We start from the raw sequence: 24,427 nt of genomic DNA, 5'->3' as shown, positions 1-24,427 counted from the left end.
CTATCAAGCCTTTGGGCTCAACACCGACAAAGGCACGAAAATCGACAGAAGGCGTAAGGCAGGTGCCCATCGGTCGTCCGAGCTTCCCTCGATGGCGAAAGAACCATAAACGTTGAAAGTCCCATTGATTTCGAAAGCCATTCCATCGGCAGTAAAGCCCTAAGCGCTGACTGTCTGCAATGGGTCGGATACCGATGTCAAGGTCTGGGTTTTTCGAAGACCCAGAGGACCAAGGGGATGTCGACCCCATTTATACAGGTGCCGGCGGTGTCGATTACCTGGACGATCAGGCCGATTTGTTAGCACTAGCTCAAGGTTTGCAGGACACTAGTGGCTTAGATACATCCCTAGACCTTGAGTTACAGCAAAGCCAGCCCAACACGCATGCTGATACGAAGTTCATGGCTTTGGTTGACAGGTTTGTAGACACCCTTGATTTAAAGTCTGCCATGCCCTTTCAGGGATATGAGCTCACAGACATCCTGGACGAGGATCTCATAGTTTAGCTTAATATGCCATTTAACCCAGCTATTGCAGATTCCATAGCCTCCTTATGGCAACACCCTTGCACTATTCCCCCATAAATGCCAATTTTACGGGGAAGTATAGGTCGGCAAGAGGAGATCCTTCTTTCCTCGCTACACACCCTTCCACAGAAGGGGTGGTTTTGCAAGCTGCCACAATTTCCATCAGACCTGCAGCATCTACTTTCAATATGCTTCCGGATAGGGAGTGTTAGGGAGAATTCTCTGTTGAGGCTAATTTCCCAAACCTAGTGAGTCCCCCAGCAGCTCTGCTGGATTTTTGGGGTTTATTTTTTTCTCCTGCTAAGAGTGAGACTCTTTTTCTCCCACTCTTAGACATGATTTGAGATATCCTTTGACTTTGTAATATGTTCTATAGGCTATGGGGTCTTTTACTCCATAGGGCTTCATGTATTTTTGGTATGTGTGTTACACAGCACCCTCCATGCCGTAACACCGCGGTGTCACAGTGACCCCCAAACATAGACTCCGTACCCTGGGACTGACTACTGTCTCCCAGGGCATGTAAAGTCACCATTGGCTTTACTAATCCTAAATTGTGAACAGAACCAGTACAAACCATCATATTGTGGGCATACTGGTAGAGGCAATTCGATTGCCCCTGGGTCTGTTGTTCGAGGGGGCACTGTCCAGTCCCCCCTGAGCGAGTTTTGGCTGGTGGCAGTGGATACTACTTTTTATATTCAACCGCAAATATATTCCTATGGGATTTTCCCATTATTCGAGGCTAATACTTTTTAAACATAGCCTCGAACATACCACCGGTTTATTTATTTAATATTAATTCACCGGTTGGTATTTTTTGCCAGAACTCGGTTTCAAAATGGCATTTGTGTTCGCTTCTGTGACTCCAACCCAAGTCGAGCCCTTAGTTCCACTTTTTGGCGGGCTTCTCCACAGAAGCCTCCAAAAGTGGTGCCACTCTGTCTGTGTACCAGAGGGGGTGTTCGAGGGGGTTTAGGCACCCTGGACTGAGTTGCCTCGGCAACTCAAGTCGCACTCTTGTGTGATCGGCCCAGTGGTGAGCCGCCCGGCTCACCACTTAGCATGTTTGAGTGACAGCTAGGACTGATGAATGGGGGTTTTCTGCATAAAAGCAGGGCTTTGGGGACTGGGACTTCAGACGTCGCCACGGGACCAAAGAATCCGAAGAGGGAGAAGCTGAGCCGACCTGCAACAACGACACCACCGGTGGAGCCCTACTGAACCGTCTCACCACTTTTCCCGACGACAGAGGAGATCTTCATTCCAGAGAGTCTTCTTCCTTTGACTGGTGGGGATAACCAGTTTGCCTGCCGTTTCGCCTTCCCGGATCATCTCGTGGTCGCCTTGCCTGTGCCAAGCACCCCGGCAACAGGAATACCACGTTTTCTCCACTAAAGCGAATAAAAGGGTAGTACCTTTTAACCGGAGAACTCCGCGGCTGGTTTCTCCCCTGGCAGTGCAACGACCTTCAGCTTTCCTCCACCTCTAGATCATCTCTTCCTCTGTACGACGCTGCGACTTGCACCCGCTGCCAGGTACAACCGCCCCCGCTGGAGGATCCTCTCCACTTTAAAGGTACTGGGCCTCATTCCGACCCTGGCGTTGATGCCGTTATTTTTCCGACTCCGCCATGGTGAATTGTGGAATTACTGCCCCATTCCAAGGTTGGCGGGGTCGGTAATTCCCCATTCACCAAGGGCCCTTCCCCATTCCCATTTTTGCCCCATAGGGCTCAATGGGAATGGGGAAGGCGCTAATTACGGCACCGTAAATTACGGTGCCGTAATTAGCTCCTAGGTCCCTTTGCGGGTTGGTTTCTTAACGCCTGCAAAAAGCAGGCGTTAAGTACCAACCCGCAAAGGGAACTCGGAATAGGGCGGTAAGGGTTTAACGGCACCGGTCTCGTTAACGGTGACTGTTAACCCTTACCGCCCTACTCGGAATGACCCCCACTGTGTCCGCCTGGCCTCCCTCGCAACGGTCTGTTTGGGGGTGACTCTTAAAGCCTCAACTTACCACCTAGGTTGGCCCTAGGCTGGCTAACTGAACTTTTCTAAACTGAACTGATTCCTTCCTGAACTCTCTGCAAGACTCTCCAAGCCTTTTAAACTGTGCGATCTTGGGCGCATTGGTGTTCTACTCTCTCCAAGAGGGAGCCTGGCCTCTGAACTTCTTGCTCACAAGTAGACTTTGACTTTCCTGCCTTGCTGAGTGCTTCTGAAGGATTGTGTTGTGTGCTGTTCCTAATTTCTGCCTTTTCCCCTCCCTTTTTCTTAAACTTATTGGAGTGCCATCTTTAGTTAAGCGCTCACCTCTGTCTGGAAATAAGTGGTGTTAACTAAGACTTGTCTAATAAGGAATAAGGGATGTACATATGATAATAGTGACTGTGTTTTTTAACTTACTTATAATAATAGTGCTAGAGTGTTTCTAAGTGTGTCTTTAAATAAATAATTATATACTTGATACCAAAGCTCTGGTCAGTGTTGCTTGTGCTACTGTATTTTGGTACCTATCTTGTATACTCTATATACTGTCTAACTCTTCTTGAGAGAAGTCTGGCTGCTCAGCCACAGCTACCAGGTAAATCTGGGTGGTACAGACTGCTACCAATTGGGTTTACTGCCAACACCTGTAGTCTTAAGCGTTTTGCAGTGCTCCCTAAGGGAACTGCACAGGTTTCTGCCTGACAGGGAGGGAAAGAATTCGGACGCATTGGCCAAGAAAGTTTTCACTTCTGTCAGCATGATGATTCGCAAAGTATTCCTTCGGCTTGTGGAAAGCTGTAGAGCATGTTGCCCGAATCAGTACCTGAGGGTGCAATGCTGGATGGATTTTTATAGCTGATGGAGGATGGGAAGGAGGTAGCCAAGCAGTCATTGCAGACGGGCCTAGACGTAGCGGACTGCATTGGCCACTCTGAGGTCGGCTGTAGTAATAAGGAGACGGGCCTACCTGAAAACCTCTGGTTTCTCCCCAAATGTTCAGAACATTCCCTCCTTTGAGGGAGACATGGTTTTCTGTCAAAAAGCTGAAGACTCTTTAGAAAATGTAAAGTCTAAGATTGCCACTAAATCATTGGGCCTAGCTGCACAGCCGGCCAAGCCTGCCTTCAGCTTTTCCTCAAGAGGCAGAGGCCATAGGCATTATGTACCCTATGGCAAAAAGGTGCATCTCACGCAATCCAGGCAGGGGCAGAGGCGTTTCTCATGCCCCAGAAGTGGCAGAGGGTCTTCTAGAGGTTAACAAGCAGCAGCAGTGGTGGCCCCCGTGTCCTCTAAGCTTCTTTGATTTCCCCTCTCATGATGCACCAGTTGGTGGACGGTTGGCAGGGCATTGGCCCCAGTGGCAGGAGATCACCTCTGATGTCTGGGCCCTGCAGGTGATTCAGTGGGGTTATTGTCTTCCCTTCTTGAGAAGAAGACCGGACAGACCCCCATCAGCCCCCAATCCAACCGGGACAGGAGCTCCAGGAAGAACTGAGAAACATGTTGTCAAAGGGTGCTGTGGAAGAGGTACCTTCCGAACAGAGTGGATAGGGCTGGTATTCCTGGTATTTCCTAGTGCCCAAAAAGGGAGGAGGTCTCCGTCCCATCCTGGACCTTAGGGCTCTAAACAAGTTCCTGAGGAAAGACAAATTCAGGATGTTCTCGAACTTAAGGACTGGTTGATGTCAATAGACCCGCAGGATGCCTATTTCAATGTGTCAATACATCTCAACCATAGGAAGTTCCCAAGGATCCTCATAGGGGACATGCACTATCAGTTCAAGGTGCTCCCCTTTGGGTTGACCTCCGCTCCAAGTCTCTACACCAAGCTCATGGTGGTAGTTGCGGCTCACCTCAGGCGATCCGGGTTCCATGTATTTCCTAACCTGCGCGGCTGGCTGATCCAGGGGAAGTCAGCAGGTCAGGTCTTGTCTCATGTGGAGGACACCTGCCTTCTACTGTACAGGCTGGGCTTCTCCCTCAACTTGAAGTCACATTTGACGCCATTTCAAAGGCTCTAGTTCATCGGAGCAGTCCTAGACACTCTGGTAGGGAAGGCTTTTCCTCCCGAGGAGAGAGTAGTCAACATAGCACAGATGTTGCATTTGTTTCAGAACCACGCCACCTTACCAGCGGCTTCCTCCGCCTCTTAGGTCTCATGGCCTCCTGTATTTTTCTAATGCCAGAGGCCAGACTGCGCATGAGATCCCTTTAGTGGCTCCTGAGGGACCAGTGGTCTCAGTACCTAGGAGCACTCATGGATCCTCTGTGTCCAACCAAGTGGTCCACAACTTCCACTACTGGAACAGGGGCAGCAATCTTATGGCGGGGGAACCCTTCTGGCCTCCTTGGCCTCAGGCTTGAGTGGTCACGGATGTGTCTCCAAAGGGTTGTTGCGCCCACTGCAAGGATTTGCAGGTGAGCGTCTTCTGGTCAGCAATAGAAGCCATGTGGCACATCAACAGGCTGGAGTTGCGGCCCGTCGGGTTAGCTCTGAGATCCTTTGCCCCGTCTCTCAGAGGTAAGCATGTCCTCATTCTAACGGACAACAAGCTGACCATGCACTACCTCAACAAGCAGGGTGGTGTGCATTCATGCCCCCTCTGCACAGAGACAATGCAACTGTGGTTCTGGTTACTGGAGAACCAAATACCGGTTCTGGCAGTTCATCTGGCGGGGACGGTGAACACTTTGGCTGATGCTCCGGAAGCTCCCTCTTTGGCTAACTCCGTCATCTTCTGGTCATCTCCTACAAGACAAGAAGAAAGCATATCATCAGGGTGGAATACGCCAACAATCTGTCATACATGTTACAAGATATATTGACAAGCACAATATTCTCTCTGGCATATTCTGGTCGGGAATAATGCTTGCCTCTGTGTCTTTAATAGAATCAAGACTCCCTGGAGCTGTAAGCCTGGGTAATCTTCATTCTATGTCAAGCCCGAAGGCAAGCATTATGCTTGTTCAAAGCTGTTAATTACTGTTGCTGCAATCTCAGACATTGGCTTAAAGTAAAAGGTACAATCAGAAGACCAGTCTGCAGACAATATCCTGTAAAGATACCCCTACTACAAAAACTTTGAATGCCATAGCGCCCCTAGCTGAATGCGCACCAAAAACGCTATGATCTATGCCAGGCCATTGCATGACTTCCCTGACCCATCTGGCTATCATGGCGGCGGCCACTGCCCGATAAGACTTCCTGCGCGCTATGAGCAACTCCTCGAGGCCTAATCGCAGCTGTCGTCAACTCATAATCTTTGATGCATTGCGCCACACATGGCTTGGGGGTACCTGGCAAATAGGGATACGAGATCACTCTGTAATCGCATTTAGTCCACTTAGCGATACTGAGCGCCACGCCCTCAGGATACAACACTTTCCTGTATATCTCTAACGCTTCCACTGCCGGGTGTTCCCCAACTGGCTTACTGTTCACCTTGTTCTGTCTGACCAATATTGCCAACCTATACACACCCCAAGCGTACTATAGGCTCGACCGTCTTGTGCTCGGTCGACTAAAAAATTGAGCTTGCACTAAAGGTGCAGAAACGGGATAAAAACTGTGTTGACTGCACCAGCTCTCCCACTTGTCCCATGAGGAGCTATAGCTCTGTAGGGCATACGGGGCCCACAAATCTTTGATGAACTGAGCTGCGAAATGCCTGGCAGCTACCACTTTGTCCTGAAAACCCTGCACGCCAAAACACCAGCAAGCTCTCCTTGCCAATCAGTGGGTGCGTCTGACCTGTTGTGTTCCTCAGGAGATCTCGCCTGAACGGAATCATCCTTGGAAAAAACGAGGAAAGTTCCATCACAACTGGAAACCATACTTGGGATTTTCACAATGGCACCACCACTATTAACTCTGCCTCCTCTCTCCGAAACATTTGCTAGGAATCTCGTCAATATGATGAATAGAGGGAAGGCGTATTGTAGCGCTCCTGTCCAAACCTGGAGAAAGGCGTCTATTCCCAGAGCTCACGGGTCCATTCTCCAACTTAAGTACTAGGGAGTCTGAGCATTCAATCTGGATGCAAAAAGATCAGTGTCGAATATCCTCCACAGCTCCTGCTGCTGCGCGAAGACCGCTGGATGCAGCCTCCAGTTGCTGGAGTCTACCAGGTTAGGCGAGTTCCAGCCGCCCACTACATTCTGCTCTCCTGGAAGATACTCTGCTGTCACTACTAAGTTCTTCGCTAGACAGTGATGCCAAAAGTCATTCGCCAGCGCTGCTAGGATCCTGGACTTCGTACCTCCCAGCCAATTTATGTATCTAACTTCTGAGATGTTGTCCATCTTGAGCAGGATGGAACAATTGACTCTGTCTTTGGCAAAAGTACACACAGCGATAGAACCCGTGAGCAATTCCAAACAATTTGTGATGATTTGTAATTCCTGTTTGGACCACTTTCCTCCTGTCTGCAGACTGCCGCATCTGGCGCCTCAACAGGCTCTGCTCGCGTCCGATTCTATCACTAGCTCTGGAACGTCTTTGAAAATCGCTCGGCTGTTCCACACCTCCATATTCTGCAGCCACCACCCGAGTTCTGATCGGACCTCCTCGTCTAGGGGAACAATTTGGTGGTACGGTACCCCATCTGGCAGGTGCCTGATCTTTTCAGGACCCTTTAATGTAACGGTCCATAAAATATCGCCTGAGTCGACGCTGCTAGCAGACCCACTACTCTGGCTAGACTATGAAGCAAAATACTGCTTTCCTTGATCACTGATCGGAGCTCCTTTTTGATGGACTTCAGCTTCTGTTTGGGCAGCTCGATGGAAGCTTTCCTGGTCTCTAATACGAAACCCAGGAACTCCACTCTTTGACTGGGTTCGAGCTCTGATTTCCCCATGTTCATTAAAATCCCCAGTGAGGTGATCAGGGCGCAAATCCACCTCACTTTCTTTCTGAGCAATATGCTGTCCTGTGCTAGGAAAAAAATGTTGTCGCAATATAAGATCATTCTGATCCCTCTCGCTCTGATGGCAGCTGCCACTGGTCTTATAACCTTCGTAAATACCTAAGGGGCTGAAGCTAGACCAAATGGGAAACACTTGAACTGTCAGTTCTCCCTGATCCAGCAGAAACAAAGAAACTTCCGGTATTCCAGGGCCATGGGGCCAGTGAGGTAGGCGTCCTCGAGATCTATTCTTGCTAGCCAGTCCCCCTGTCGGAGGAGATCCCTGAGGAGATGAATTCCCTCCATCTTGAAATGTCTGTAAACCAGCCAACCGTTCAACTCCTTCTGATTGATCACAGGTCTCACTTTCTCTTTCACTTCCTGTGGACCAAAAACATATTGCTGTATAAACTCGGCTCTCCTTCTACGCCGCGCTATATCGCCCCCTTGGCCGCTAAACTGCCCAGTTCTGCTTGTAATAAAGATCTCTCTTCCCTGCCATATGAATGGATCGTGGTTTTTGCCCTCTGCATTGGCACGTCTACAAACTCTAGGCGCACTCCATTGGCACAAAAACACCCCTATCCTGCCCCCTACTTCTGGGATGGCTGTGTGCTGCGCACTTAATGCCTGAGGCACCTGGCTGCCTATAACTGCCTCTCCCACTGTGACCTCTGCTTTTCCTGGATCTCGTCGGAGGTGCAGGGCCATGGGGAGGTGTCATGTAGTGTCCCTTACCAGTTGTGGGCTTGTGCGCCCTGGGGCCTTCTTTGCATACTGAAGCAACCGGACGATCGACCACGATGTCGGCCTGTCCCAGCAAAAACTCACCCTGGGAATATTTTCCGTATGGACGTTTGGGCCTTTTCCAGGTCTGTAGAAGTTCCGACAAACTGGGATGTCTCCTTAGCAAAGGAGTCCCCATACAACATGCCTTTCGCTCCTACCCCTGCATCGTACGAGGATAGGTCGCTAAGCTTGCTGTCAGACTTTGGTTCTTTCTGCTAGGTCCATGATCTTAGCCAATGGGCCTGCCAGTTGTAAGACTTTGTCCTGACATCCTTTCCAGGCTCGATCAACCCCTTTTCATACGTCTCTGGATGTTTTAGTGACAAAGGTCACCATTTTTGGGTCTAGCTTGGGTGTTTCTGTTACTTTCCCGGAGAAGTCTGCCCTGGGACACTCTGCCCTCATGCGGAACCGGACTTCCAGATCCAATGGCTTTTTTATGCGCTGAGCCATGTACAGGGTGACTTGAGGCGACCGCATCCAGTCTGTGGACTTGGGGTGCCTGATGGATTCTGGGTCAAACTTGTCCGTTGTATTGTCCTCCTTACCCAGTGCAGGCTTCTTTGTTGTATTTGGTTTCTGTGGTACCTCCACAAAACCTTCTTCCTCTTCGTCATCCTCTCCACTATCAGGCGAGTATCCGCCGTTATCCTCCCTTATGGTAATCTCCCCTGGGGCAGGGGGTAGGAGGTGTGTTACAGTCAACTTTAGCAGGAGCGCTTGCTTCAGCTTACTGAAGGCATCAACCACCTCACAGGGCTCATTATTATCCCCTTCCTTCTGGCTCAAGGGGGTTGTAGAGGGTGGCCTCTTGCGAGTCTGTTAACACCCCACTTTTTCAACCCATGTGTTGAGGTGTCTGGCAGATGTACCCTCACCTGGGCTAATTGCCCTTCTCTTCCTATGCACTGCTTCCCCGCCAGCATTCTTGACGGCCAGTAAGGACTCCAAAGCTACCAGGCGCTCCTTAAAAGGCTTCACTCCCTGCGAGACTGCTACTATTAAGGAGTCACGCAGTACTTTCTTAAAACTCAGGGACAAATCTCTATCCTCCACTGGAACGTCTTTAGTCTAGTCCTCACTCCACTCTGGAGAGGTGCTTCTGGATGCAATGGAAGCTCTCTAATGTTACTGGTGATGCTGGGAGTGCAGGTATAGTGTATGTTAACTGAGCTATCGTATATAGTGCCAATGAATGCTTGAACTCTGCAAGCTGCTTAAAGGGACATCTGCTTCAAGCAGTACACTCTGTAATCAAAACCTTAGCTCTGGCCTCTGGTAGTGTACCAGACTTCTCGGCCTCTCACTGTCTGTCAGGCTCACGAGGCCTGTATCCCGTGATCCGCTAATGGGCTAAGCATCACTACCACTCGGAAAAGCTCTGACCGTGATATGTATGTGTGTATATATATTTCTGAGGCTTGTGGAATCTGCTTAGATCACATGCTGTGCATAGGCCTACATCTAGTGGAAGCTGCGGAGTATTACAGTTTGTTTTTCGAAACTCGAAAATGGGCGTCGACACAGGGGCGTGCCAGTAATACTATCCCTAGTGTGACGTCCACTGTACCCAAGATCCCTCACGCGTCTAGGATCCTCAGATTGTTTTTTTCCGCCATACTGGTCGGAAGCATCTTGCGGAGTCCCCTGGCCTTAGCCATACTTTTGCTAAAATTTAAAATTATTAATCTATTGACATCCTTCCCCACCCCAATGTCGAACTTCGACACTCGACGCCGGCTGGAGAAGAAATCGACCGTCGGCTGCTGCACGACGGATTTGGGCCTCGGAAGGCCGCTGGCCTCGGCCCGGGCCTGGTAGGCCGCTGGCCTCAGCCCTGCAAGTAGGGAGAGTGGGGGGTGGTACATACTCTACACTCTTGGTATATAGGTACACCTTATACATTTCCTACACTTAACAGCCTGCTGCCTCAAGGTGCGTATGGAGGGTACCCCTTTTCAATTCTGCCCCAAGTGCAACTGCAAATACCCTTGGGTCGACAGGCACGCCACGTGCAATCTCTGCTTGCCGAGGGACCACCCCAAAGCGAACTGCAGAGCGTGTAGTAGGTTTAAACCTAAGACACTTAAGGACCGTTCGACGAAGCGTTGGGCCCACCACGCCAGGCAGGCGGCCATGGCAGCGGAGGGCGCCTTCAGCGATGGCAGCGATGCCGTACTTTCGGACGGCGAGGGCATTACGGCGTCGAAAGACAGCAGAGCGCAGGTCCCCGACCTCGGAAGGTCGTCCGGCAGGGCGGCTATGGGGAAGACCCCCGGCGACGCAAGCGCTTCACATACTACACACACTAAACACACTAAGTCCAACCGAGACTCGACGACGTTGAGTTCTCGGAAAGAGGCACAGACAGAACGGTCCGATTCGGTGTCCTCTGGGCGCTCTCGATCAAGATTGCCGCATGACTCCAGGCAATCATCCACTCTTGCCAAGAGTGCCTCGCTCCCTAGGCTAACAGAAGTTCGATCGTCGGAAGACGAAGACGACTTCCACCCCCAGGCCGCGCTCCAGGAGGCGGAGCCTGCAATTAAAGCCAGCGAGGCCCCACGCTCAAAGGACAGGGACACCTCTCCCGAACCTCGACGCCAGGCGTCGAAAAACTCCGAAGCCACTAAGGGGCAGGGAAAACATTTTTCTACGCACGGGGAGGGGGGAAAACAGCAGAAGAAACTACCTGTACATTCTTCCACACCTGTGAAACACTCCAACCCCCCTAAACAGACAGACAAGCCCAGGTCTGCTGACAGGTCCAGAACCAGCAAAGCTACTCAAGATAAAGCCCATAGACTTGCTGAGAGAGTCATTCCCAGTTCCAAAAAATGGTCCAGTGAAGACATAGATAGGGTCATGTCAAGAATGTCTTCTTTGGCTGATTTTTATGATAAAAATCCAGAACATTTCCTCTCGTATGATCCACAAGGGACCACACCCTTAGGCTCTACTGATCCTATCCCCCCGAGTAAGAAGGCCCGGTTTGAAACCCCGATGAGGTCTGAACCCTTCGAGGTACAACCTTACGCAACACCATACTCACGGTATCAAGAACAGGCTTCCTTTTGTGGAGACCAAGAATTTGGTATGATAGAAGAGCAAACCGGGACGGGCTACTATGGGGATGATGAGGAACAGGAAGAAGAAGAGGATAACCCGGAAACATACAGAGTAGATTCCCCGGTAGAGAACGAAGCCCCGGTTACCGACACCCCGGTCGATAATCAGGCCCTCCTAAATGAAGTTCTCGCTCGCGCAGCAGAACATTTCCACATTGACACCCACGGTGTACAGGAGGAAAGGGACTTCACAGAAGAGTTAGTGGGAGAAAGGAGGCCGGTGGCCCAGACCATCCCTATCCTTAAATCCATTCAGCGGAGAATAGATCCGTCCCTGGTGAACCCAAACCTCACCAGAGCAGTCAATCCCAGGGTTGAAAAACTTTTCAGGGCAGCTCAGTCTGACCCTCTCTATATAAGAGGGCATCTGAAGCCAGACTCCCTAGTTGTTACCAACACTTGTAAGAGGGCTGGAACACCCTTGTCTTCGTCAGAAGCTCCTCCCGACAAGGAGAGCAAAAAACTATACGGTTTCGGCAGGAAGGTAGCCTCAACGTCCGCCTATCAAGCAAGGATTGCTAACTCCACCACCCTGTTGGCCAGCTACATCTGCCATCAGTGGGAAGAAGTCGCGGCTCTCATAGCCTCTGCTCCTGAACCGTTAAAGGGCCAATTAGCTCGGATTTCCGCAGAGGGTAGAGCCGTGTCTGGTTGCATTTTGAAAGCAACCTTCGACGCCGCGGATAACGCAGGCAGATTGATAGCAGAAGGTACTGTTATAACGAGACATGCGTGGTTACGGCAGTCTGGTTTTAAGGCAGAAACTCAGGCATCATTGTTAGACAAACCGGTGGAAGCCGATCTGTTGTTTGGTAAGGCGGTCGAGGACGCACTGAAAAATGCCAAGGACGAATACGAGACACTCAAATCCCTTGGCCAGTTAACCAATAAACCCCCTAACCAGAGAGGGAATAGTAATTTTCGTCGCCCACGCGGCCAAAATTCCCAGAGAGGATCTAACTATTCCCAGGGGCAGGGTACACAGTGGAACAACAACCAACAGTCTACCCAGGGTTACGGCAGAGGTAATAGGAGAGGTCGTGGTAAAGGCAGAGGCAGCCCCAGCAAGGGAGGCGGCACGCCTCCACCAAAGCAGTGACGCTCAGTTCAGGGTCCCTTCTCACGCAACCTCAGTAGGGGGACGCATTTCAAACTTCACCCAGGCTTGGGAAGGGATCACATCAGACAGATGGGTGCTGTCAACAGTATCCACGGGATATTGTATAGAGCTACTGCAGCGTCCCCGGAACCATCCTCCACGACAAAGAGTACACTCCTTAGAACATCAGAAGATTCTCCTCGAGGAGATCGCCATTCTTCTACAAAAGGACGCGATAGAACTCGTCCCGGGACACCAGGTAAACAAGGGTATTTATTCAACTTACTTCCTTGTGCCAAAGAAAGACTTGACAATGCGCCCAGAATTGGATTTACGGCCTGCCAACAAGTATGTCAAGCCCCAAAAATTTCATATGACCACGCTACAAGAGGTAATCCCCCTCCTAAAAAAGGGGGATTACATGGCAACCTTGGATATGAAAGATGCTTATTTTCATATTTCCATGTTCCCAGCGCACAGAAAGTACTTGCGCTTCAAGGTGGACAGTCGCCACTACCAATTCAAGGTACTGCCCTTCGGGATAGCTTCAGCACCAAGGGTATTCACCAAGGTACTGGCGGTGGCGGCTGCACACCTACACAGGGAGGCAATCCCAGTGTACCCTTATCTGGACGACTGGCTCATAACGGGGGAAACACCAGGAATTTGCAGGACAAACATTCAAAGGACTATCGACCTCCTCCACTAATTAGGCTTCTCAATCAACGGGAAGAAGTCAAGCCTGGTGCCAAGCACCTCAAAACAATTCCTAGGAGCAATCCTGGATACCCAGGAGGGGTTGACCTTTCCTTCAGAAGAAAGAATTCGGAATATACTTCTGCAAATTCCGCATTATCAGTCCGGTCAACAAATAACGGTACGCAAAGCAATGCGTTTACTGGGCATGATGGCGTCATGCATTTACCTGGTCCCCCACGCGCGCCTGCGCATGCGTCTCATGCAGGAATGGTTGGCGAAACAGTGGTCTCAGGCAAGTGGTCAATGGGACGATCTAGTGGTCGTTTCGCCAACACTGGTACAAAGCCTTCACTGGTGGACAAGAGAGAATCTCGCAAAGGGGAAACCCTTTTACGATCCCGAAGTACAGGCAGTAGTCACTACAGATGCATGTCTGACGGGGTGGGGAGCTCACCATCTCCACCACACAGCTCAGGGTCTCTGGTCTCACTCAGTGGCCAAAAACCACATCAACCTGCTAGAGCTTCTGGCAGTATTCAGAGCGCTTCAGGCGTTCGAGCCCCATCTACTAAACCTGTCAGTGCAAATCCGGACGGACAGCACTACAGCCATGTTCTACCTGAACAAGCAAGGAGGGACTAGCTCGCCAAATCTGTCTAAGCTTGCCCAGAAAATCTGGATATGGGCACTCAGACGGAACATCTTCCTGTCATCACAACATGTTCCAGGGGAGCTCAATTCCCTAGCGGATGCTCTGAGCAGAGACTCCCTCCCAGAGGAACACGAATGGGTTCTTCACAGAGAGGTCGTAGAAGATCTCTTCTCTTAGTGGGGATCCCCCACTATAGACTTATTTGCCACAAACGAAAACAAACAATGCCCAGGATTTGCATCCAGGTTCCCCCAACCAGACTCCCAAGGGAACGCCCTGTGGATGAACTGGTCAGGGATGTTTGCGTACGCTTTTCCACCAACTCCTCTTATCAGGAAAGTGGTGAACAAGATGAACAGGGAATCGATGACGCTCGTCCTAGTTGCTCCCATGTGGGCAAGACAACCGTGGTTCCCACACCTACGCAGGATGGCGGTTTGCGAGCCCATCAAATTTCCAGCCTGGTACAACCTACTGTCCCAGCACCAAGGTCAAACAGTGCACCTGCAACCCAACTCAATGAACCTGGCAGCATGGCTCCTGAGGTCATAGAGTTTGGACACCTCAAATCGCCACAGAGGTGTATGAACATCCAAAGGAATCTAGGAAGCCAAACCCAAGGTTCGTTATCTGGTGCCAGAGTGGACAAATCAACCCAGTTGATTGCACTCCTTCCACTATTGTTACATACATGCTCCACCTGCTAGATGCAGGATTGGTTTTTAACTCACTGAAAGTACACCTGGCAGCTCTCTCGGCTTACACCACTTCCCATAGCAAGGTGTCGTGGTGGAAAGTACCAGTAGTTAAAGCCTTCATGGAAGGAGTAAAGAGACTTCACCCTCCTATTTCAAACCCACCGCCAGGGTGGGACCTTAATGTGGTGCTAGCCAAGCTCATGGGCCCCCCTTTCGAACCCATGCATAAGAGCAGTCTCAAACACCTGACTTATAAAACGGCCTTCTTAGTAGCTATTACTTCTATAAGAAGGGTCAGTGAAATTCAGGCTCTGTCAGTGCAGGATCCCTTCTTTACTATCCATAAAGACAAACTGGTTTTACGCACACACCCTAGGTTCTCACCTAAATTTATATCAAAATTCCATGTAAACCAGTCCATCGAGCTTCCGGCTTTCTTCCAGAACCCGCAAAGCTCGGCTGAGGTGAAACTACACACCCTAGATGTGCGTAGGGCGGTCCTCTACTATGTAAATAAAACAAGACCGCTAAGGAAAACAGATCAACTGTTTGTCTCCGTAGCTACAGGCAGAGAGGGGGATCGGGTATCTAAAGGTGCCATCTCAAAGTGGATTATTAACTGTATCCAGCTGTGTTACTCACTCTCTGAAAAGACTCTGCCTTTTACGCCAAGGGCCCACTCTACTAGAGGCATTGGGGCCACTCTGGCTTTCATTGCAAATGTTCCCCTCGACACCATTTGCAAAGCAGCTACTCTGAGCTCTATTCACACTATTACTCAGCATTACTGCATTGACACCCATTCCAAGACAGATACACAAGTGGGACAAGCGGTTCTAAGACACTTATTTGCTCATGACCCTTCTCACATCCCACCTCCTTCTTCTGGTACTGCTCGCTAATCTATGCACAGCATGTGATCTAAGCAGATTCCACAAGCCTCAGAAGGGATACATTACTCACCGTAATCGTATTTCTGATGCTTGTATCTGCTTAGATTCACATGCGACCCACCCTTCCTCCCCTCCGAGAGAAGGCGCATGATTGCTTGTAGTCTTACCTTTCTGTCTATCTGCTTGGATTATCTGTACTCACGCTACTCCTCATGCTACCTCATGTCAGAAAAAATACAATCTGAGGATCCTAGACGCGTGAGGGATCTTGGGTACAGTGGACGTCACACTAGGGAAAGTATTACTGGCTCGCCCTTTGTCGACGCCCATTTTCGAGTTTCGAAAAACAAACTGTAATACTCCGCAGCTTCCACTAGATGTCGGCCTATGCACAGCATGTGAATCTAAGCAGATACAAGCATCAGGAATACGATTACCATGAGTAATGTATCCTCTATATATATATATATATATATATATATATATATGTAGAAAAAAGGACTGGAAACCAATCCGGGTTACATCGGCACTCCGGCTGTGATCAAAGCGAAAGGCTGGATGTCTTCAATAAATCCACACACAGACTTGTGTTCCGTGCAGTCAAAGTGTCCTTTATTGTTTAAGATACATGGATAAAGGAGGCAGCAACGGTCTTAGGTGCAAGAAAGGAACGACGCGTTTCACCCTACTCTGGCTTCGTCAGGTAAGTGACATAGAGAGAGGACTGTGGTATTATATAGACAAGTGTATGAGTCCTTTTTCAATGTTTTGCACTAAAATAAGGTAACAAGTGGTAGACAAAAATGCAGCCATGTTGGAACCTACATAACAACACATCTCAGTGCATTTATAAGAGACACAGCATTTTCATAAAACAGTGTAGCGGTTCGAAACATGTTTGTTTGATCAAACCAAATGTTCCAAGTGCGTAAGGGATGGACAGAAAGCCTGAGATTACTGATATTGAATCACTGATATTAAATCATGTGGTTTAATCTTGGTATTTGCCAATGTCAATAAAATTAGGTAAAACGATCGTACACCGTTTTCTATTGTGCTGGGTATGTTAAGTTCGGCCCAAGTGGGCCGACACATTGTCTCAACATGGACTGAAGTGTGCTCTCAAAAAATTGTTTTACAACATATATGTTGCAGACATCAAAATTGTGATATGCAGGTGTTTTATAGGTAATAAAGTGCTGCATGCTTTGTAAACATTGAAAAACGGTTTTTTGATAAAGTGCTGAGTGATATGATATGATATGATATGATATTTGTAACGCGCCTATACACAAGTGTTTCAAGGCGCGACGAGGCAGGGAGGGAGGGAAACAAGGGGAAGACAGACAAACGATCCTACTAGGCCAGGTGTCATTCAGATCGCGCAAGTGCAGAGGTAAGGGGAAAAGGAGAAAGTGCAGGGGGAGGAGGTGGGGGGGGAAGTGCGGTACAAGGTAAGTAGCGTAAAAAATAAATAAATAATAAGTAATAAATAAAAGGGCCAGCTGGTGGCAAGTGCGAGGTAAGTGCAGAGCAAGTGCTGGGAAGGGGGCTGTAGGGATGCAGTGACAGTCCCACAGTGCAGGGGGAGCCAGGGAGGCAGTGCAAGTGGAGAGTGGCTGGGACCTGGACCGAGGTCGCTGAGAGTGGCTCAGATGCAGGTTTAGTGCAGAATTCAGTGGGGAGTTAAGCAGGTTTAGCAGGGGAGAGGGAGAGAGAAGGCAGAAGCGAAGAGGAAGGTTTTGAGGTGCTTCCGGAACCGGAGATGGTTCTCCTCAAGTTTCAGGGAGGCAGGAAGGCTGTTCCAGAGGAAGGCCCCTGCTGCGGAGAGAGATCTACCCCCAGCTCGTTGCTTCGAGAAGCGGCTGACCATGAGGGAGTTGGAGAAGGATGAGCGAAGGGCTCGTGAAGGAAGATATTTAGGAAGAGAGAGTTGAAGGTATTTAGGCCCCAGGCCCCAGAAGGCCTTGTGGACAATGCAGAGGGTTTTGAACTTAATCCTCGCAGCCACTGGGAGCCAGTGAAGAGATTTCAGTCCTGGAGAGATACGGTCCCTGGGCTTGAGGCCAAGGACAAGTCTCGCAGTTCTGTTCTGGATAAGTTGCAGAGGGCGGAGAGTGGAGGCAGGCAGATTAAGATAGAGGCTGTTACAGTAGTCCAGCCTTGAGAGAACCAGGGCTCGGGAGACAGTGAGCTTCTGGGGGAAGGAGAGGAAGGGAAGAATACCTCTGAGGAGGTGCAGCTGGTAGTGTGACTTCTTAGAGACGTCAGATATATGAGGAGAGAAGGAGAGTGTGGAGTCGAAGATGACCCCAAGGTTTTTAGCCTTGCAGGTAGGGGCAGGAAGGGGGCCAAGGGAGGCCGGCCAGAGAGCTGCAGGGAAGGAGGGAGTGGGTGTGCCGATGAGTAGAATCTCAGTCTTACTGGCGTTAAGGCAGAGGTCATTGGCGGCACACCATTCCTGGATAGCAGACAGACAGTCGGAGATGAGGGAAGGAGAGGAGGAGGCCGAGGGTAGCCTGAAAATGAGCTGGGTATCGTCCGCATAGCACTGGAAGTAGGGGCAGAGAGCGGCGATGCGGTGGGCAAGGAGTGCCAGATACTGGTTGAAAAGCCAGGGAGAGAGGTTGGATCCCTGGGGGACACCACAGGTGGAGAAAAAGATGTCAGAGAGGAAGGAGCCCATTTGGACCTGGGAGGGTCGACCGGAAAGGAAAGAGGTCAGCCATGCCAGAGCCTGACCAGTGATACCCAGGTTATCACGGAGACGGTTGAGCAGGATGGCATGGTTGACAGTGTCAAAGGCAGAGGAGAGATCGAGCAGAATGAGAACACAGGGAGTGTTGGAATCGAGGTTCAGGAGCAGGTCCTCACGGATGTTCAGGAGAGCAGTTTCCGTGCTTCGGGCCGCTCTGAAGCCGGATTGATGGTCATGAAGATTACCAACAGATTCAGCATGGAGGTTAAGCTGGGAGATGGCCAGTTTCTCCAGGAGCTTGCCCAGGAAGGGAGTGATGGAGATTGGGCGATAGTTGGCCGGGCAGGAGGGGTCGGAGGAGGGTTTCTTGAGGAGGGGGTGCACAAGGGAGTGCTTGAGGGGGGATGGGAAGACTCCAGAGGCGAATGAGTGGTTGCAAAAGGCAGCCAAGGCAGGAGCCAGGGAGTCGATGTGGTCCTTGATGGTTTTGGAGGAACAGGGGTGAACCTGTTTAGACGAGGCTTTCATAGATCGGACTTGTCTGGAAACCTCATCAGCAGAGAAAGGTGGAAAAGCAGAGAAGGAGGGCGGAGGGGAGGCTGCAAGAGAGCAAGAGGAAGAGCCGGGAAGAGAGGGAGGGAGGAGAGAGGAGGAGAGCGAGGACAGGATGTCCTGAGTTTTTGAGATGAAGTGCGAGGCCAGTGCGGTGCAGAGGGCCTGGGAGGGGACAGGAGAGGTAGAGACTGCAGCAGGGTTGGCCAGCTCCTTGCAGATTTTAAAGAGTTCGGCCGAGTTGTTTGATGCCTCAGAGATGCGGGCTTGGATAAGGGCTCTCTTCTTGGTGAGAACGGAGAGCCGGTATTGCCTTTGGAGCAGGCGGCAGGCCAGTTTGTCAGAGGATGAGCATGAAGCACGCCATTTCCTCTCTGCCACCCTGCACTTGCGTTTTAGGGTGACGAGATCCGAGTCATACCAGGAGTTACATTTGGCTTTGGGCTTCAGGCGGATTCTCATGACGGGGGCAAGGATATCGAGAGTATCAGATATAGAGGAATAGAGGATGGAGAGGGCGGTGTCAGGGTGGGAGTCAGCCGAGGGGGGAGGAGGGGGCGAGAAGGTAGCAGCGAAAGCCTCAACTGACACGCGCTTCATGGGTCGGATGACCGAGAAGGTGGGTGGCAATGACGAGGGTGGCTTTGCCTGTGGGGTAGGGAGGGAGAGGTGGGAGGATAGGAGAAAGTGATCACTCCAGGAGAGAGGAGTGGAGAGAGGGAGGGAGAGGGGAAGGTCAGAAGAGATCAGAGCATCAAGAGTGTGCCCTGCAGAGTGAGTAGGCCCAGACGGGAGGATAGAGAGTGAGAGAGAGTTGCAGAGTTCGCGAAAGAGACCAGTGGGGGGACAGGAGGCATCGAGGTGGATGTTGAAGTCACCGAGAAAGAGGAGTTGGGTGGTTGAGGACAGGAGTGAGGAGGAGAGGTCAGCCCACTCAGAGAGGAAGGATGAAATTTGACCAGGTGGCCGATAGATAGTAGCCACGGTAAAGATAGAGTGCTATCAATAAAGTGCATGGTATAAAGTGCATATTGCAAAATCGCAAGTGATTGGGAATTAAATCTAGAGGCGGTATTAACCCTTGCGGGTGCCTCTAATATGTATTCTATCCCACTCAGATCTCTGTATATCATAAGTTTCAAAAATGTTGATATTAATGGGCAGTGTGTTACCCTCGCGGGCGCCCAGATGCTGTGACATTAGGCTGTATATGACCCTTGCGGGTGCCTCACATATTGGTCGATTCCACTATGTATAACTATACTTGGAAGAGACATACGATCCATGATATATAGTATGATTATTCATAATAAAACATATAGGTGGTCTAATATGTACACATAGGCAGTGTGTTACCCTTGCGGGCGCCTATATATTGTGACTGTACCAACCTGTATATTTAGCTAGGTAGTAAAAAGTAATTAATGCAAATGCAAGAATAAATATTGCCTTCCTCAATTGTTGTATGGACATATTATGAAAAAAGTTTTGAAAAAAGTTTTAAAAAGAGTTAAGTTGCTTGATGTTATAAGTTAAAATTACTCCTTATAATTCAAGTACAAACGATTTAAGGTGCATAGTGCTGGATGTCACATTCATGTGTTGGTGTTTTATGCTAGAAAGTTTTTATAGTGGATATGGGGCATGAGGCATGATATTTTTAACATTTAAATTATTGCCTTCTCCCATACTTCAAATCCATCGGTTACATTTAAAACAATTCTGCGGTTAATGCACATTGTTTTGAGGGAACTTGCAATACATTTGACAACTAAATGATAAATGCACTTTACATATTGAAAAAAACAGCACTTGATAGAGCTAAAGATAAAACATCCTCTCCCTGAACTAAGTTGCTAATTTAAAATGATTGGTGATATAAAACAACACACAATCAAAGTGAAAAACTGCTTGCAGGAAAAACCGTGTAGGGATGCATAGGCGTCCAAATTAGACTCAATTTTCTAAAAACCTTATTTCATTGTACATATCCACCAAATAGACAAGATATACAAAAAATGCAAATAATATATATATACACAGCTCTGGTGCTCACTGGCATGTCGCGAGCGTCAGAAATGATGTAGACCTCTTTGCTACCACTGGGCGGCAGCGTCAAATCCTAGCGTATGCTGTAGCACGATCCGTGCTATACAATACATACAATACATAGCCTCCCCGCGAGAGCGGGCCTGGCTGCAAAACGTGTGCGTGTTTGCCCACGGCTCTGGTCCCGCTGTATAGTGTGCTACGCTGTGCTTGCGCTGCTCCAAAACTGAAGGCAAGCCCCACGTGAGCTGAATAGAAGTAACACAGGCAATAAACAAACCCTTCTGGAATGGGGAACATTCAGTAAACAAAGGTATTCCCTATAATCAACCTTTACTAACAATATACGTTAAAACATGCATCCTAAACATAGAGAGAAACCCCAGTACTAATCTGTGAGGGAGCAAAAAGAAAGAGGAAAGGACCCAGGCGGGATGTGGGTTATAGGAAGTCCTGAGTGCGGATAGGTGCATATGGGACAATATTGGACTACAAGAACAAGGGTCTGATGGGGATTTGTAGTTATTTGGAAAATAAAATAAAACGTTTGAAGTTTAAAATGCTGTGAGAAGTTATTAAAGGAAGGATAAGCATAATGCTCCCCTTCGGTCTTGACAGAAATCCCAATATGACCCTAGCAGCTTTGCTTTGTAGGCTTTGGAGAGTGTTGATGTTTACTTTGGTGGTGCACATGTAGATCACATTGCAGTAGTTGAGTTTAGATAGTAGCAGCGCTCTGGTGATGTCAATCCTTTGTTTCGCTTTTAAGTAGGGGAGGATTTATTTAAGGATGTGGATGAGTGAGTTGTCTTTTTTTAAATGTATCGGATTTCAGGGGTGAATTTAAGTTGAGTTGAATATGATGTCTGTTTTTTGCTTCTTAGAGGGGGGTCTTAGGTTTGATGGCCAGGTGAACGGTAGGGTCTGTAGGGGGGTTTGTTGAATAGTAACATTTCAGTATTGCTAGGATTGAAACCGAGGTTGTTGTGAGCTATCCATTTCTGTATGGTGAGTAGACAGCTGGACATAGAGTTGTTTGTTTGTTTCTGGGGATAGGACAAAGGCTAATTCAGTGTCCTCAGTATAGCCTTGAAAGCTGATAGTGAATATTTCAATTATGTCAGCAGAGGTTTGATGTATGTGTTAAAGAGCCATGGGGATAGGATGGAACCTTGTGGTACTCTTTTATTTGTTAATGCTGGGGAGTATGTTTCAAATCATTAATTTTTACAGTGGTGATGTGGTTGCTGAGGAATGATTTACTCCATTTGAGGGCTAGGTCTTGGAGGCATATTTTGTTTTGTAGGTGAGTGATAAGGATATAGTGGTTAACAGTGTCAAATGCCCCTGAAAGATCTAGACGTATGAGTCATGTGGGGATGAGTAATATGTGTTCCCTGATGTAGAAACATACTATACTGTGCTTTTATTTTTGGTAGAAGATGAAGGTTAAGATTGAGCTAGCACTGATACTCACAATTGTAAAAATGTATTATCTATTCAGGTAAAGGAAATCAAAAGCAATAATGAAAGTCCCAAAGGGGGATAAAGAAATGGAAACATAGAATGAAAAGTCTCTTAACAAACTGACAATTCTTCCATTCCTTTCTTACAAATTACCATTCTGTGTTGCTCAAATCTAGTAAATAATACTATGAGCACAAACGTTGATCTTTCTATCCAAAGACCCATTGTTAACTAAGTGGATTTGTTAATCTGACCATGAGTTTTCTCTTATTGGGAATGTTCTACTTGCCTGTAGAAGCAACATATTGACACTGCAGCCACATTACCTATGTTTGTATTCTTGTTTCATACAGATTACAGTGTTTTTAATCAGCAGCAGACAGAGGACGACATAGACAGAAAATCTCTTAATGAAATGGAACAGAGTCTGCTGATGCTCTCTGAGAGCAAGGCTTCTGCTATGAGCAGCCCAGCACTCTGGAAGCAACAAGCTGCATCTGTTGCCCGGTTTCACTTCCTCAACTTAAAGCGAGAAAGTAAATCTGTCAGAGTCGTGTAAGTATGGACCCGACAATGTTTTTATTTTTGCTATGTCCTCCGATTCCAGTGACAAGTGATAATCTGTAGTCCTCCAAGGTGCATTATGCTACGATTGTTGTGGAATATGAAGATGTTAATACATGTATTTTTTGGGTTGGATATTTAAGATGGATTTCTATATTCTCGCCTTATGGGCAGATTTTACGAGGCCACCCTAGTTACGACGAAAAGGTAGCTCTGAGAGTTTAACCAAAACCCAATCAAGGTAGAGTGGAGAACTGTCGAGGCTTAGTCTCAGGAGAGAGAGCGTGGCCAGGGGCCTTCAATGAGTACACATAGAATGAAACAATAATTCAGTTTAGACAGTTATAAAACTACAATTATTTATTTATTTAGGCTTTTAGAACACACTGAAAAATAAGTTTAGTAATGTAAGCAAGGCATGGTATCAAACAGTGAAGACAATCACAAGTGATCATAGTTCAAGGGTGTTTATTGAACTTCAATGGGTTGGTTGATCTAAATCTAAACATGGGAGCAAGCTACGACCATCAAATAAAAATAAAGCAGTCCTAGTCAAGTCTGTCAAAATAAAAGGGACTAGAAAAGTGTTCAAGAAATAATATGTCAGAATAGTTGAGCAATTGGCTTCCCTTCCCCACGTTTTCAGCACAGGGCAAGGTGGCATGTTTGAGCTTTGCACACACTCTGGCTTCTCTGCCGCAAGGATACAATTCAAAGCAAAAGTATCGGGGCCTTTTGCCAAAGCTTCTTTTCCAGAAACGGTCTCTTACTGCAGAGGGCCTGTCGCAACAAATAAGCACCAAAGTTTTTTTTTTTTTTATCACAGCTTTCACATGTACAAGTTCTTGTTTTCAATATTCATCATGGGTCTCTCTCCTTCAGGCTTGGCCCCCTTATTACCACACCCTTCACAACTGGTCTCGCTCATTTGGGCTTGGATCCTTTTTGCAGAATATTCACATTTGGTCTCCCACGTTTGAGCTCGAACAATGCAATCTCCGTTTCTACTTTTTCCTCTTGATATCAAAAATCGAAGACTTTCGAATGTGCAATGGGTTTTGCTTAACCGTTGCAGGAACACTTCGATTCATTTTACAAAACTCTTGGCTGGATTCTTTTTCAGAGACCTCTTGGTTCAATTCTACTGTTAATTGACATGGGTGTCTTCATGTAACAGAATGATAAGTTTGAGGAGACCTTCAGGAATTCCCCACTGCCTTAGTTTCTCCCACAATCTGGCTCTAATGATGGTGTCAAAGGCACTGGATTAAACCATTGCCGCCATATATAACACTGGATAAGTTCCCCTGTTGACGGCGTTCTGAAGACAGCCCAACAGGAACCCATTCAGATTGGTTCCATGAGATTTCCTGAATCCCGTAAAGTGAGATTAAATCATGGCTATTGGCTCTGGACTCCAGGTGCTTCAATATAATGCTCACAAATATTTTGCTGTCAGAATCCAAAATGGTTATTGGTCGTTCATTTTTTGCGAACGATCATCCCCCCTTTTTGATATGATTATTTATATAGCGCCTATACACAATGTGTTTCAAAGCGCTTTTGTAGATCAGGATTATATATGCAGTCCCCCAGCTAGCCGGATAGACAACTCTCTTTAGAATGTCATCGAAGAGGAACTTCAGAATCCTAGCCCACACCAGTGGTGCACCTTTAAACAATGTGTTAGATGTTTTGTTAGGGCCGGGAGCTC

At 48.3% G+C, this 24,427-nt stretch overlaps 1 protein-coding gene across 1 annotated transcript in view; it reads left to right on the top strand.

The window, feature by feature from the left end:
* The window catches only part of LOC138583120 (cholesterol transporter ABCA5-like), a 3,134,767-nt gene that overhangs the window by 1,706,835 nt on the left and 1,403,505 nt on the right, over positions 1 to 24,427 (top strand). The window contains exon 19 of the mRNA XM_069655080.1: positions 22,503 to 22,704. Coding sequence (XP_069511181.1) covers positions 22,503 to 22,704 — 202 coding nt within the window. The remainder of the gene's footprint in view (positions 1 to 22,502; positions 22,705 to 24,427) is intronic.

Source organism: Ambystoma mexicanum, chromosome 3q, assembly GCF_040938575.1.
Source record: "Ambystoma mexicanum isolate Mex_15411 chromosome 3q, UKY_AmexF1_1, whole genome shotgun sequence".
NCBI lineage: Eukaryota > Metazoa > Chordata > Amphibia > Caudata > Ambystomatidae > Ambystoma > Ambystoma mexicanum.
Note: the sequence above shows the minus strand (reverse complement) of the source record. Positions and strands in the feature narration are given on the sequence as shown.